The following is a 12,890-nucleotide window of genomic DNA, read 5'->3' as shown; positions in this document are numbered from 1 at the left end:
TTTCAGGTGCTACATTATGATTAATTCTGGTCTCCTAATATCTTAAGCCTCCTCGCTTGCGCTGACCGACCGAGAAGTAGCGAGAGTTCAAAAAGCTACGGTAAAGCCGCCCCCAGAACAATCGAAGCGATGCGTCGTACTCACGTTTCTGGTGAGAGTAGAATATTCCTCCCAGTATTTCTTCGGAGTTGACAAAGCATTATTTCGAGATACAAATTTAACAAAACCGAATTTGGAGAATTTAATTTGAGGTAGAAAATTGTACTTTGCTAGTATATACCCAGAGCATGTATTTCAAGTAAAGTACAAGTTTCTTAAACTTACTTGAAGTAGTACTTTAGGTACAATGTACTTAAGGTATTTCCCAATGCTGGTTGTTAAATATATACATGGTTGTTAAATAAATTTCAAGATGTGTTAGAGACTTCCTTGTTCTGTCCGTTTTTTTTTTCCCTACGTTTCAGGGGGACTATGAATGGATTAACTTTATCGTTTTCTCTATCGTCCGTGGAACTCACTTTCATTTTCAGGGACCAAAATTATGAAATTCAGTTATCGACTCAACAGTAAAAAAAAAAAAAATCTACATTAACGTACATAACGTCGTGTTCATACAACTCAACATCTCTTTGTTTACCAGTCACATATATTTTACCTGAATCCAAATGTTCAAGTTCAACAGTAAAGAGTTGATCTTGTTGGTACATACCCGTAAATAGATCAGCTTGAAATTTAGAACTATGTTGTCTTTTCCTATCCTTTCTTCGTGTTTAAGTAAAATTCTAAAGTTCAAACTGATCCATTTTCACGGTATAAAATGTCGCGAAGTGTGGTAGGTCGCATAAAATACCTGTGATTAGTAGAACTTTGTGTCGCAGTATTAAAAGTTAAATTTCGAAAAGCCGTTGCTTTTTGAAATTAGCGCCTGAAAGTTTCTTTTTGTTTGATGGCGAACACGTTCCAGCCCTTGCTGAACAGGCGCTCAACTGGCGCTTGAAGGAATTGCACGGCGGCAATCGCGGACCCAACACAAATGCCATATCCTTGATAGCACTAGCACATTGGTAGCTCTTTGACGGTTGCGCTAGGTTCATAGAGTCCCTAGACATATTTCAGTTCGTACCCGGCAAGCCAGAAAGAAAGCCCGCGCAAAAAGCAGTACATTTTGCCTCGACTGTTAGCACCACGCCGGAGTAGTGGCGCAAATCAAAATACGAAACATGCGCATTGCGTAGTAGTGGCACTAATCAAAATACGAAACATGCGGAGTGCCCTCCCCGTGTATTGGAGATTCACGTTGTATTAACCCAATTAAGAAGCGTTTGCGCAGAAAAAATAACAATCGCAACATACATAGTACTTCAAGATACTAAGATGTAAGTGTACAGTCACAAAGTACAAGCGCGTCCGTAAAGATAACTTGATCTTTTTTTTTTTCATGAAATCTACACGCGGCTATATTCGGGTCGTGACTCGCGAGAACGAACGTATTCACAAGTTTGAGCAAGGCCAACTTGACACTCGAAATGTCGGAAAAGACAATTTGGAAAGTGCAAGGAATAGCTAGATTGTATTCGTTCAATGATATATTATTTATAAAAAAAACTGGAAAGTACCGACAAACGTAACGTCGTTACTTTCATCGTTACCTCAGAGAAAGTAATAAAACTACAGTTACAAGTTACATTTTTAAAAAGTAACTCGTTACAGTTACAAGTTACTAAAAAAGTAACAAAATTACAGTAACGCGTTACTAGTAACGCGTTACTACCCAAGATTGGCATAGGTCATGACACAGTCCTCCGGTTTATGCCCGTACCGTCGGCATTTCACACACCAGGGAGTCCGGCAATGGCGGCGGATGTGGCCCACTCGATGGCATCGTAGGCACGAAGGAGGCCGACCGGAGATAAGCACCCTCTGGCACCCAAAGATGGTCATCAGGTGTGGAATCTGGCACACGTTAGTGTCATCTTTGTACTTCACGGTTGAGGGTTTCCATGTAGTGTCGCGGGAATCACCGCGTGAGCAGGAAGACGACGATACGCGAGCCTGCCACGCGGACCAGAGAGCAGCACGAGCGGGGACTCTGGAGCATGCTGCGGTTCGAGTCTATCCTATCTTTTCTGCCTTATTAAATACGTGAGTTTGTTGTGATGTAGCGTTGGCATCCATACATAACATTTGGCGACGAGGCTAAACAACGGCAAGGAGCATGGCAACGAAAGAGAACGGACCAGGACCAGCGCTTGGACGTGTGGTAGGAGTTCGACACATCGAAACCGGAGTTTTGGCCGCAGCACGTTGAGCGACTCGGGTTCTTCCTTTTGGCGAACGAGATCATGGACAACGTAGTGAAGCTGGCCGCTTTCTGCAGCGTGTGTGGGCCTTACACATACGCCTTGCTTCAATCACTATGCTCTCCGAACCTTTTGAAGTACCTTTTGTACCTTTTGAAGAGCTGTTAGCCATTCTAACGAAGCACTTCGCACCGAAAACATCGGTAAATGTTCACCGATTTACGTTAAACAAGCGTTGCCAACGTCAAGGCGAGTCCGTGGCGAACTAGGAAGGTAGAGGAAGAGGACATACCTTCTGTGACATTCCGCAAGAAGGAAACTCAACAGGATGTGAAAGTCTCGAACGACATAACAGCTTCTCAACAAGCCCAGGTCTCTATCCTCATGGCTGCGCGCAAGGAAAGTTTCACAGATGTCCCAGGAAAGACCCGCCTGGTAGAGTGCAAACTGAAGACCACCACCGACATTCCTATTCGAGTACAGCAATACCCGATACCGTTCGCTATCCAAGAAGCGGTGCAGGAGGAAGTCCACCAAATGTTACAGCGGGGCATAATTAAACCCTCCGAATCGCCGTACCAATCACCGATAGTGGTGTTAAAAAAAAAAAAAAAGGATGAATGAACGCGGTTGTGCATTGACTTCAGGCGATTGAACAAGGTCCTCGTCCCCGACAATGAACCCATCCCAAGGGTGGACATGATGTTCGCTATGTTGGGAAGCAGCCGATACTTCTCAAAGTTCGACTTTTCGAAAGGTTATTGGCAAGTGCCGATGCACGAAGGATCGAAGAAAATGACAGCTTTCCCTACGGCTTCGGGACTTTTCCAGTTTCGATTTATGCCTTTTGGCATCAAGACTACACCGGCGGTGTTTACCGGACTCATGAGCAAGATGGTCCAAGGCCTGCCAAACGTATACCACTATTTTGACGTCCTCATCGCCAGAGAAAGCTGGGAAGGGCACCTGAAAACACTCGAGTCGTTCTTTCAGTGGGTGAGAGATGCCGATTTGACGATACGGCCAACAAAGAGCGAATAAGTCGCCTATGCATCAGTCAAGTTCCTCGGTCACATCATTGGACATAACCTCCTGCGACCGCAAATCGAGACGCTAAAAAAGATTCAAGTTGCCAAGCCACCCGAGACAAAAAAAGGTGTCCGCTCGTTTCTTGGCCTGACAGGCTACTACACAGACTTCGTTCCGCAATACTCTGAAATTTCACAACCGCTAACGGAGTTGACACGAAAAAGGGCCCCGAACAAAGTGAGTTGGGGGAAAAAGGAACAACATGATTTTGAGAAACTGAAAGAACTACTGTCCAGTAGACCCATCTTAAAGGCACCAGACTTTTCTGAATCTTTCGTGCTTAGTACGGATGCATTATCTACAAGCGTGGGGGCGGTTTCATGCAGCGGCATAATGGAATACTGCATCCTGTAGCTTACGCAAGTCGTAAACTGCTACCTCGTGAAGCCGGCTACTCGACGATAGAGCGAGAAGGCCTGGCACTGGTATGGGCAGTTAAAAACTTCCGTGTGTACTTGTACGGGAAACCATTCATTCTGCTAAGCGACCATCAGCCTTTACTGTCGGGGAAAAATGAAATGCGAACAGAGGAGCGCGTCGCTCGCGGTACAGGCTGCGCCGCCTGGAAGTGAACCTAGGGGCGAAGGTGCGTGGCCTACTCGATGTGTTCCCGCCCCGCGATTGTCGCTTCCCCAGCTTCGGCAGTGCGCCTCTCAGTGCGCTGAAAGCTGTCACCGCTATCTTTGCCTGCTCGGCGAGTGCGGCGAGCTTCTTTGCACCGCATTCGCTGAGCCAGCAAAGATAGCGGTGATAGCTTTCAGCGCACTAAGAGGCGCACTGCTGAAGCTTGGGGGGCGCAGAGGGAGGGGCGTGAACACGTCGAAGTAGGCCACGCACCCTCGCTCCTAGGCTCACTTTCAGGCGGCGCAGCCTGTACCGCGAGCCACGCGCTCCTCTGTTCGCATTTCATTTTTCCCCGATAGTACATAAACTCCGCAAAGCACATCAACAGCCGTGTGCTACGTACGTTGGAGCTTGACGTTCATGGAGTACGACTTTACAGTCGAATATATCAAGGGCTGTGAAAATGTGGGCGCCGGTTTTATGAGTCGCATGCCTGTTAAGTACGAATCTCAACTTTCTTATTATTCTTTGTAGTGATGCATTGTGTACAATGCTCAAAAAAAACTTTTTTTTAAATTATGAGTTTAACGTGCGTATGACAAGGTTGTTGAATCAATCACTTTGCATATGTTTGTGTGTGGGAGAAACCAAAAGTTTGAACAGACCAATTGTCAAATGTTTAAACTGATATAATTTGTGGACAAGTTTTTTTTTTTTTTTTTGTCATGTTGTAGACATTGTTTGACCGAAACAACGCTCTTAAGTGAGGGTTAATTGTGGTGAGTTCGGATTTCAATTGAGAAAGAGGAGGATGACGACGAGGAAGAATGCTGATGTAGCTGGTTGACTGTGCGTTTGTGTGCACGGAGGAAATTCGGCGCGAGTGGCCGGTGGTGGAAAAAGAAGAAGGAAGCCAGGAGGCGACAGAACAGGACAAGCGATCAGGACCCGATGGACGAAACAACCGACCTGCAACGATAGGCGTGGTTGGCACGGCTTCAGTTCGTCGTCCACAAATACAGGCCTGGTCAGCGGGCCTCCGAGGCTGCCCGGCCGCTTCTTCAAGCCACACCCTTCAAGCCATCCCGTCGTCCACTACCCGGCCCCAACGCGCCAATCTACCTGGCATCAAGACTTCGGAGTGTCAACCATGACCAGAATTCAGACCCGCTTCACGGACACTGTCATGTACTCTTTTTTAATTACCCTTTAAGTGTTAGATTTTTCGATAATTAATTTTTGGATTTGCTCATTCTCTAGTTGTTCAACGCTTTAATATATTTTTGTACTGGCCCAAAAATGTCGTCTCTTTGTCCATACTCTCCGCGTCGCACACTCACGCAAGCGTGAACACGGTCCACTACAAACACCAATTCAATTCCCCGCTAAATTTAGAGGGGGGAACTGAATTGGTGTTGAGGTCACGTGGCGTCAATTTCCCAGCTAAATTTAGCGGGGAATTGAATTGGTGTATAGGTCTGTGACGTCTCATAATGCAACGCGCGTGGCTATGCCGACGGCGACTGACTGACTGACTGGTTAAATATTTATTTGCCCAGACGGAGGGTTAGGCGATCGGTGTCAGCTGGCCCCGCCAGGGGTCACTTCCCCGGTCCTCTTTCTCAGACGGCGGCTTCGATTCCCTGGATATTGGCGGCGTCCTCGGCCCATAGGACCATGGCTTCTTGGACCTCCTGTGAGGAGGCCTCCAGGAGAGTGTCCCAGTCGTCTGGACTGGTGACCGTGGAGATCTTGGGATGCTTCAGGGGACGGCGACGCCGCGAAACACAGGAACGAGCGCCTATCGCTCCCCACCTCAGCTGCACTCGCCGAAAAGTCGACAATCACGGAGGAAGCTGCTGGGGAATCTGAAAAGAGAACCCAACGGGACTCCAGGTGCTCCCTCAGAGTACGTCACTCGAAAGAAGACGTCGGAATTGACAGGCATTTTGACCTTCGATTTGTTTAGTTTTTTTTTTTCTTTTGCGATTACGCAGCGGAAGAGCAGTTTTTTGGGGCGATGGGGCGCGTTTCTTGTCATTTGTGCCTAGATAAAAATGTAAAAAATACAAGCTGCAAATTCTTTTAACATTAAAAGCGTTCCACTACCCCTTCAACTTGGCGCTCAGAGCATTGAGTAGTTAGGGTGCCCGCATGTCTGTCTGTCTCAGGGTGAAGACATCCATTGTTGCACTGAATGTGCCAGCGCGTGACGCTCTCGCGCACTCGGTGCATGACTTGGGCGGTAAAATGGCGTCTATGCATTAGCCAAAGCTACGCGCTCGAGCTGAGTGACACCGGATTGCGCGCACTTCAAAAGGCATAAAAAACAATTGAGCGGAAAAATGGCTGAGATGTCACCACTCAAGCAAAGGCGCGCGTGTGTATGAAGGCACTCTATGAGTAGTCAAACGGCACTGCGTGATGATGTGCCTTTAATAAGCCTTGCAAATAAGAAAACTTTTTATGCTTCTTACGTTCAGATTATCTTTTTGTTTATTATTAGGGGATGTAAGCTTCTTTCTAAAGTATCCAACGTGGGGTGAAATTACGAATAAACACCCACCCACGGTGAAGAGATAAGATGGAAACACTACAAAGGGGAGGGGGGGCTGTAGTATTTCGAAGTGGGCGGTCGCTCGATCGGGATAAAATGGTATAAGGGTCAGAGCGCCCCCTATAGTTCGATCTCCTGCCCAATAGGGGGCGCTCTGACCCGTTTGTTTTCCCCACGCTCGGTGTTTACTCAACACAAGGCCTGTGCACATGCCGACAGGCCTTATAGGCATGTCCATGTCATCTTCTACAATAGAGCGCGGGGCACAGTTTAATATAAAAAATACTAACAATCGACGAAGCGACGTTACGTGCCGGATCTATCCTCAGAGAATGCGAGCTTGACCTACTTCGGCTTTTGTGCTGAGCTGGGCAGAGTGCAGCTGCATTGTTCATGCAGGCCGTAGTGGAAACAAAAGGGCCCCTCCTCCCCCTCACCGGAGAACACGAACTCCAGCCGAACGCTGACGCCACGTTCGGCTATGTCGGCCGAGCGCTGAGTCATTGTATTTGTTGTCCCCATCCATGTAGTTGTAAAGTTTCCCGCTTGGGGCGTCACGGTCTGTCCTCTTCCCCAATACGGCCAAGGGGACATAGTATAGGGTGCTAATCGTAATGATCAGTCGGCTAATGAAGTAATATTTGTTAACTTTTTGATTAGTGATAATGGACATATGGTTACAATTAGAAACTTGCTGAGCGTCATTGAAAACAACTAGATCAGTCATATTTAGAAAGACTTTGAGCGCGTTAGGAGTGCAGTAGTGTGCTAACGTTACCACCTGTGCAGCGGGAACGAGACTACCCCTGCGATAACGCGCCCGCGCGATTTTTCCGTCTGTTATCATAGCCCCAGCCTCGTACCTGCTGCACTATCGTGGTACCTTTAGGGCACTACTACACCTCCCACGCGCTCGGTCTTTCTAAAAATTACTGATTTCGTGGTTTTCGATTACGCTCAGCAAGTTTCTCATTTGAAGCGTATGTCTCTTATGACTAATTAAAAAGGGAATTAACAGATTTTACTTCATTGGGCCACTTATCGTTAGGATTAGCTCCCTATTTTATCTGCATAAACCGCATAAGTGTAGCTTTTATGCCTTTTTTAAACAAATGAGTTAAGCTTAAAAAAAAACTGTATTCTCTATATGTGTATAAGAACCAGGGAAAGGACGGACCACGCTGTAGGATATATAAAGATTTCTGTTAGGTATAAGAACTAGTGTATAAGGTTTTCCCTGTTTAGGAATGGGGAAGACTCAGGCTTGACTCTTTGCATATGCGTTTGGAAGATAAATCACGCAAGTAAACTTAAAATGCATCCCCTAACATTCTAAGTCCAGCTTAAAAACAACATTATTTTACTAAAATTACTAATTCGGTAAATAACACGAGCAATAGTTAGTCACAGCTTAAAAAACGTGTGATGTTCACGCTTCTTGCTTGCCGTATTTCGGTATTCTTTTTACTCTATGCCAAACTAAAATTCTAAAAACAAAAAAAACATAGCTTTTAAAGTTTTTTTTTGCGTTTTTGTTACGTTTTTATTCTTTCTTTTATTGTTATTGTAAGTTTGGCGACCGGCACCCTTCAAGCTGAAATCCCGCGTACGCCAAGGAATACTAGCTTCGTTTTATTTCGCTTTCTACTTCCAACGCTTGCTATCGTTACAATTTCCTGTGAAGCTGCCACCGCGCTGCTTCTATTTTGATCTCCGGCTACACCTCCGCTCTAATCATTCACATCTGCTTCCGAGCTCTGTGCCGCCGGATCAGGTCCAACCCAACCAGTCGTCTTTCAGAGGGGGTAAAGTCATCTTGTCGACGCGCAGTGAAAGCATCAAGACTCGTAATGAACCTCCCGAAAGAGTACAAGAAGCTGGTTTGTGTCAAGCTAACCTCCAACTTCAGAGAAGCCGTGTCCGTCGTCACAGAACCCACAGCAAAACTGGACCGCAACGAAATCTTTCTGAAAACCAAGTACGTAGGCGTCAACGCTACGGACGTAAACGCCACTGTGGCAAGGTACGGGCCAGCGACTCCGCCGTTCGACGTCGGCTTCGAGTCTGTGGGCGAAGTGGTCGCCGTCGGCGACGACGTCAAGCACCTCAGCGTCGGCAGCGCGGTGGCCACAATCAACGTCCCCGGACTGGGAGCTTACTCCGAGTACCAACGCGTCCTAGCCTCGAAGGTGTTTCCGATTCCGCGAGCTGTGCCGGAGGTGATACCACTTCTCATCAGCGGACTGACGGCTGCGATTGGCTTGGACGAGCAGGGAAGAATAAAAGAGGGCGAAACCGTTCTGATAACCGCAGCAGCCGGTGGGCTGGGACACCTTGCCGTGCAGTGGGCCAAGGCAAGAAAATGCCATGTCATCGGCACGTGCTCCTCGTCGGTCAAGGAGGAGTACCTCAAGACCATCGGTTGCGACAAGGTCATCAATTACAAGAAGCACGACCTAGGTGCTGAACTAAAGGAGGCCTACCCGGAGGGTCTGGACGTCGTCTGGGAGACCATCGGAGGCAAGACGTTCGAGCTCCTCCTGGACAGGCTGAGCAACAGGGGAAGGCTAGTGGTGGTGGGCACCATTTCGGGGTACCAGAGTGGCGACAAGGCCTTCCCGCATGTGCACCTCAGAAACCTGCCTTCTATGCTGCTAAACCGTTCTGCCAGCGTGAGCGGATTTCACCTCTCGCATTACCATCACCTGATTCCAGAGTATATGGTCAAGCTGAACAAGATGATGCATGATGGCTCCATCGTGCCCAGAGTGGACTTCGGACTCAACGCAGAAGGTGGCGAGTTGAAGGGAGTCGACGGTTGCGTTCGGGGCGTCGAGTACCTTCACTCCGGTAAGAGTGTCGGCAAGGTGGTTGTGAAGATGGACGAAGCCACCTAGCTTTTTATTGCCTCGAAAAGAAAACAAGTCCGTCATTTTCGAGGTGGTGATCCTTCAAGGCTCAACTTCAGTACTCTCGTCGTATGTTAAAAATTATATTGTCTTCTATATACAAAATTGACACTAAATTTGTGACGACGGATTAATATATTTACGTGGAATTCATGAGTGTTCAAAATGAGTGATGTAAATCAAGTCTGTCAATATTATTTTTTATTTTATGGTCAATGTCTCTCAATATTGTTCGTGCAATATTTTTTTTTTTCAATTGTCGTGTCACATTGCTTTTTAAAGATGTTCTTCAAGTGACGAAAGGGATATTATTCTACTTAGTTTATCAGCCCTTCATTATTCCCAGTTTATATTATTTGCTCGTATATTTCTATTCTATTCGAGTACATCTGAAACGAACTACGGTAGGTTTGGCGACCTAGTGAAGTCTGATATATTTTTGTACATATATTGAGCAGAATAAATAAACTTTTTCTTCGTTATTTTGTGTGTGTGTATGTGTGTGTGTGTGTGCGCGTGTGTATATGTGGGGGGGAGGCGGATTATCTAAGAAATACTCACCTTTTCTGTTTTCTCCACTTATAAGCCTCTAATCGCGTTTGTGAAGTAAGGGTTTATCCGCCCTTAGGAGTGCTTGCTGAGTCCATAATTTTTCTTCTCTGTAATTCGCATTGAATGAAAACTTGTTGAAAGTTTGTGCATACTAAATGTTATTTGCGAGTGTATTTGTTCGTATAGGTCAGAGGTAGCATTGGTAATATAGAGAAAGGTGTTCGTAAAATGAAAATGCCAGTGTTTTTTTTTGTGCTTTATATAATACGAGTACTTTTGTTGCTGTAGAAATGCTAGCTACAAGCTGTTTCCTGTTTAATCTGCGATCTGTTTCTTGATTTTATTTCTTATAACAGAGGTGCGGAAACTTCTCAGGCGCGCGACCTCTTAGATACCCGAACGCGGTCCGGCGACCCCCCTCACCCCCTCCACTCTAATCTCTGTATTATAATGCCGTCTAAACAGTCTGGAGCGTCTACTTTCCAGCAAACAACTTGAGAGAGCTACAGTCTATCTATGGAAGGAGGTCGGCGAATGGCGAGGCTGAATGTATGTTTAGACCTAAAGAAACACAGCCTGCGTTGTTGCACTGAGCATAGCGCACGTAACGCCCAATGCCGCAGCGCAGACTTTTTTTTAAAATTTACTCTCTGGTTCATTTACTTCTAAAAGCATTTAAAAGCGGAAGCAATGCAAAGGGTCTACGCGTACACTATGCGACGCTGTTGGCTCCAAGGAGCGACCAACAATGTTTTTTGTTTTTGTCTTTTTTTTTTTCTCGTAGAACCAAAGGGTTGCCATCAGAGCTACTAGGTTGCATATCCTTGTTTTGGACACTAACCTAAAATAGTATGAAATCTGATTCCCACCAATATCTTTTTAAAGTCAAATCCGAAAGCGCCGACGTCGTGTTTCTTCTAACAGTGTCCCTTGCTGTGCAGCCTGCGGCAATATTAGTTGGCCCAATTCAGTGCTAGCCGAAAGGGGTAAAAAATGTTGGAGGAGGCTTAAGCTTCGCCTTTAAAGGAATTGTTCGGTCGAAACTGGAATTATTCGAGTTTTCGCGCTCGCCAAGCCGAGGGAGCATTCATCAAACATCATTTTTAATTTGATATATGATGCCCTAAAAATAAAGCCTTTAATCAGCGTGTGTACGAAACTGCATTCAATTTCTCCATGCAGTGTCAGTGGCTGACATCCGTAGCCGCTGCGTGACGTGACATAACGCAAAGGATCGTCAGATGGTCGGGATAACAAGTGTTCGTCGATGGATGTCTTGTATTTTCTTTCGAATTATATAGCCTCCTAAGGTGTACCCTACTGCAATGTGCTTCTTGTAAAGAAGTTCCCCAGAGTGAGCAAACCCGTCGTGCCTTTTAGCAGGACATTACTCGAAAACGGACGTTAGCTTCGAGCAAACGTATGCCGTTTCGGTTCTGCGCATGCGGGCAAGAAGCTCCTGTAAATAGAAGGTTGCAGATTTTGCCTCTGAAACGGCGGCATCTGGGTCCACGAAGCGGCATCTAGGACCACATATCGGCGGATCCACTGGATCGATGATGCGGCTCCAGGTCGTTTCCTCGGAGGCGATGCCCGCGGGTCGAAGGTAACATTTCTAGATCGTATAATTTGACTGGGATGAGCTTGGTGAATCGTAGTCACACTCTATTTTTACACGCGGGTCAGCATAATCGGGCTGCGCGCGTGCTAAATAAAATTTTTGGCATAGTTTTAAGATCCCGTACGAGAATGTCAGATCGGAGCGGTTCCAGTTCGGATCCACGCGGCTCCAAACTTGTGGACAGTTTACATCCGCGCGGATCCGATCTGGTACCGCGTGGTTCTGGGTGTAGCCAGTCGGATCCAGTGAGACGCAACGCACTGGAACTGCACGGTGATGGGTGGATCCGATCCTTTCCCCTTGGTTCCAGTAGGGTCTGCTCCCAGCCAGCGGGCGCGCACATGCTTGACTGGAGGGGGGGGGGGGGGGGGGGGGGTCGGCGGTGAACTCCCGCTCTTTTCCCCGCTGTCTCTCGCAGGTCACGTGTTAGGGACAGGCGCATCCGCTACGCAGGTTCCCTATCCATTCGTCCATCCAGACATGGATGGACGAATGGATAGGGAAAGAATTGCGGTAACTACAAGAGGAGATTGGCAGATTGGTGGAAAAGATCTAGGGAGGGTTAAAAAAACAGATAAAAATAAGCAATGGAATCACTTTAAAAGGGGGGGGGGGGTTGTGTTATAACAAAATTTATACAAATTAAATAAAAAAGAAAAAAAGGGATGATAAAATGTTAGGCTAGGCGGCGCAAGCTGCCGCCCGTTACAGAGGGTATAGCACAAAAGTGGCCAAGCTGCGGTTCGCGAGCCGCCTGCGGCTCTTCGCGTGTTGAAGTGCGGCTCGCATGGGCGTACCGCAACCGAAGGGGGGGGGGGGGGGGGAAGGGGGGGGGGGCAAGGGGGGCGCTTGCCCCCCCAGTTCTCAGGGTGGAGGGGCAGGACATGTGTTTTGTCCTCCCTGAAACAGCCGCGGCTGGGCAGGGCAAATACTGGCCGGCGGTGCCCTAGGGATACCAAGGGCACCGCCCCCCGGTCCTGGGGGTGGGGAGCCTGGTTTGCACCCCCCCCCCCCACACACCCACTCAAAAACAAGTTGGTACGCCACTGACTCCCTGTAATTCTAAAATTCTGAAAATTTTCTAAAGACCACCTGGGTAAAGAACCTATAGTGTATTTCTCGACGAATTCGAACACGCGAGCGTACCCCTGACAGTGAAAGATCGTCTATTGTATTGTTAGAAATGCTATTTTATTTGTAGTCTCGCTTTTCTGAACGCCGGAAAAAATTTTGTGTCATGCCGTGGCGGGCAAACTTGTAGAACTGAATTTTATTAGCAGGGTTTATCGGCTGCCACA

The 12,890-nt window shown here is 47.1% G+C and overlaps 1 protein-coding gene across 1 annotated transcript; it reads left to right on the top strand.

The window, feature by feature from the left end:
* Positions 1–8,320: 8,320 nt before the first annotated feature.
* LOC115323524 (prostaglandin reductase 3) lies at positions 8,321–9,926 on the top strand. The gene has a single exon (XM_029983930.4). The coding sequence runs from the start codon at positions 8,361–8,363 to the stop codon at positions 9,405–9,407; it is 1,047 nt and encodes a 348-aa protein (XP_029839790.2). The 5' UTR covers positions 8,321–8,360; the 3' UTR covers positions 9,408–9,926.
* Positions 9,927–12,890: the final 2,964 nt, after the last annotated feature.

This window comes from Ixodes scapularis, unplaced genomic scaffold, assembly GCF_016920785.2.
Source record: "Ixodes scapularis isolate PalLabHiFi unplaced genomic scaffold, ASM1692078v2 PGA_scaffold2__306_contigs__length_199485367, whole genome shotgun sequence".
Taxonomy (NCBI): domain Eukaryota; kingdom Metazoa; phylum Arthropoda; class Arachnida; order Ixodida; family Ixodidae; genus Ixodes; species Ixodes scapularis.
This window is presented reverse-complemented; position numbering and strand designations above follow the sequence as displayed.

Excerpts from the sequence above, each read along its gene's own strand:
- LOC115323524 (XM_029983930.4), top strand. The coding sequence starts at position 8,361 with ATGAACCTCCCGAAAGAGTACAAGAAGCTGGTTTGTGTCAAGCTAACC.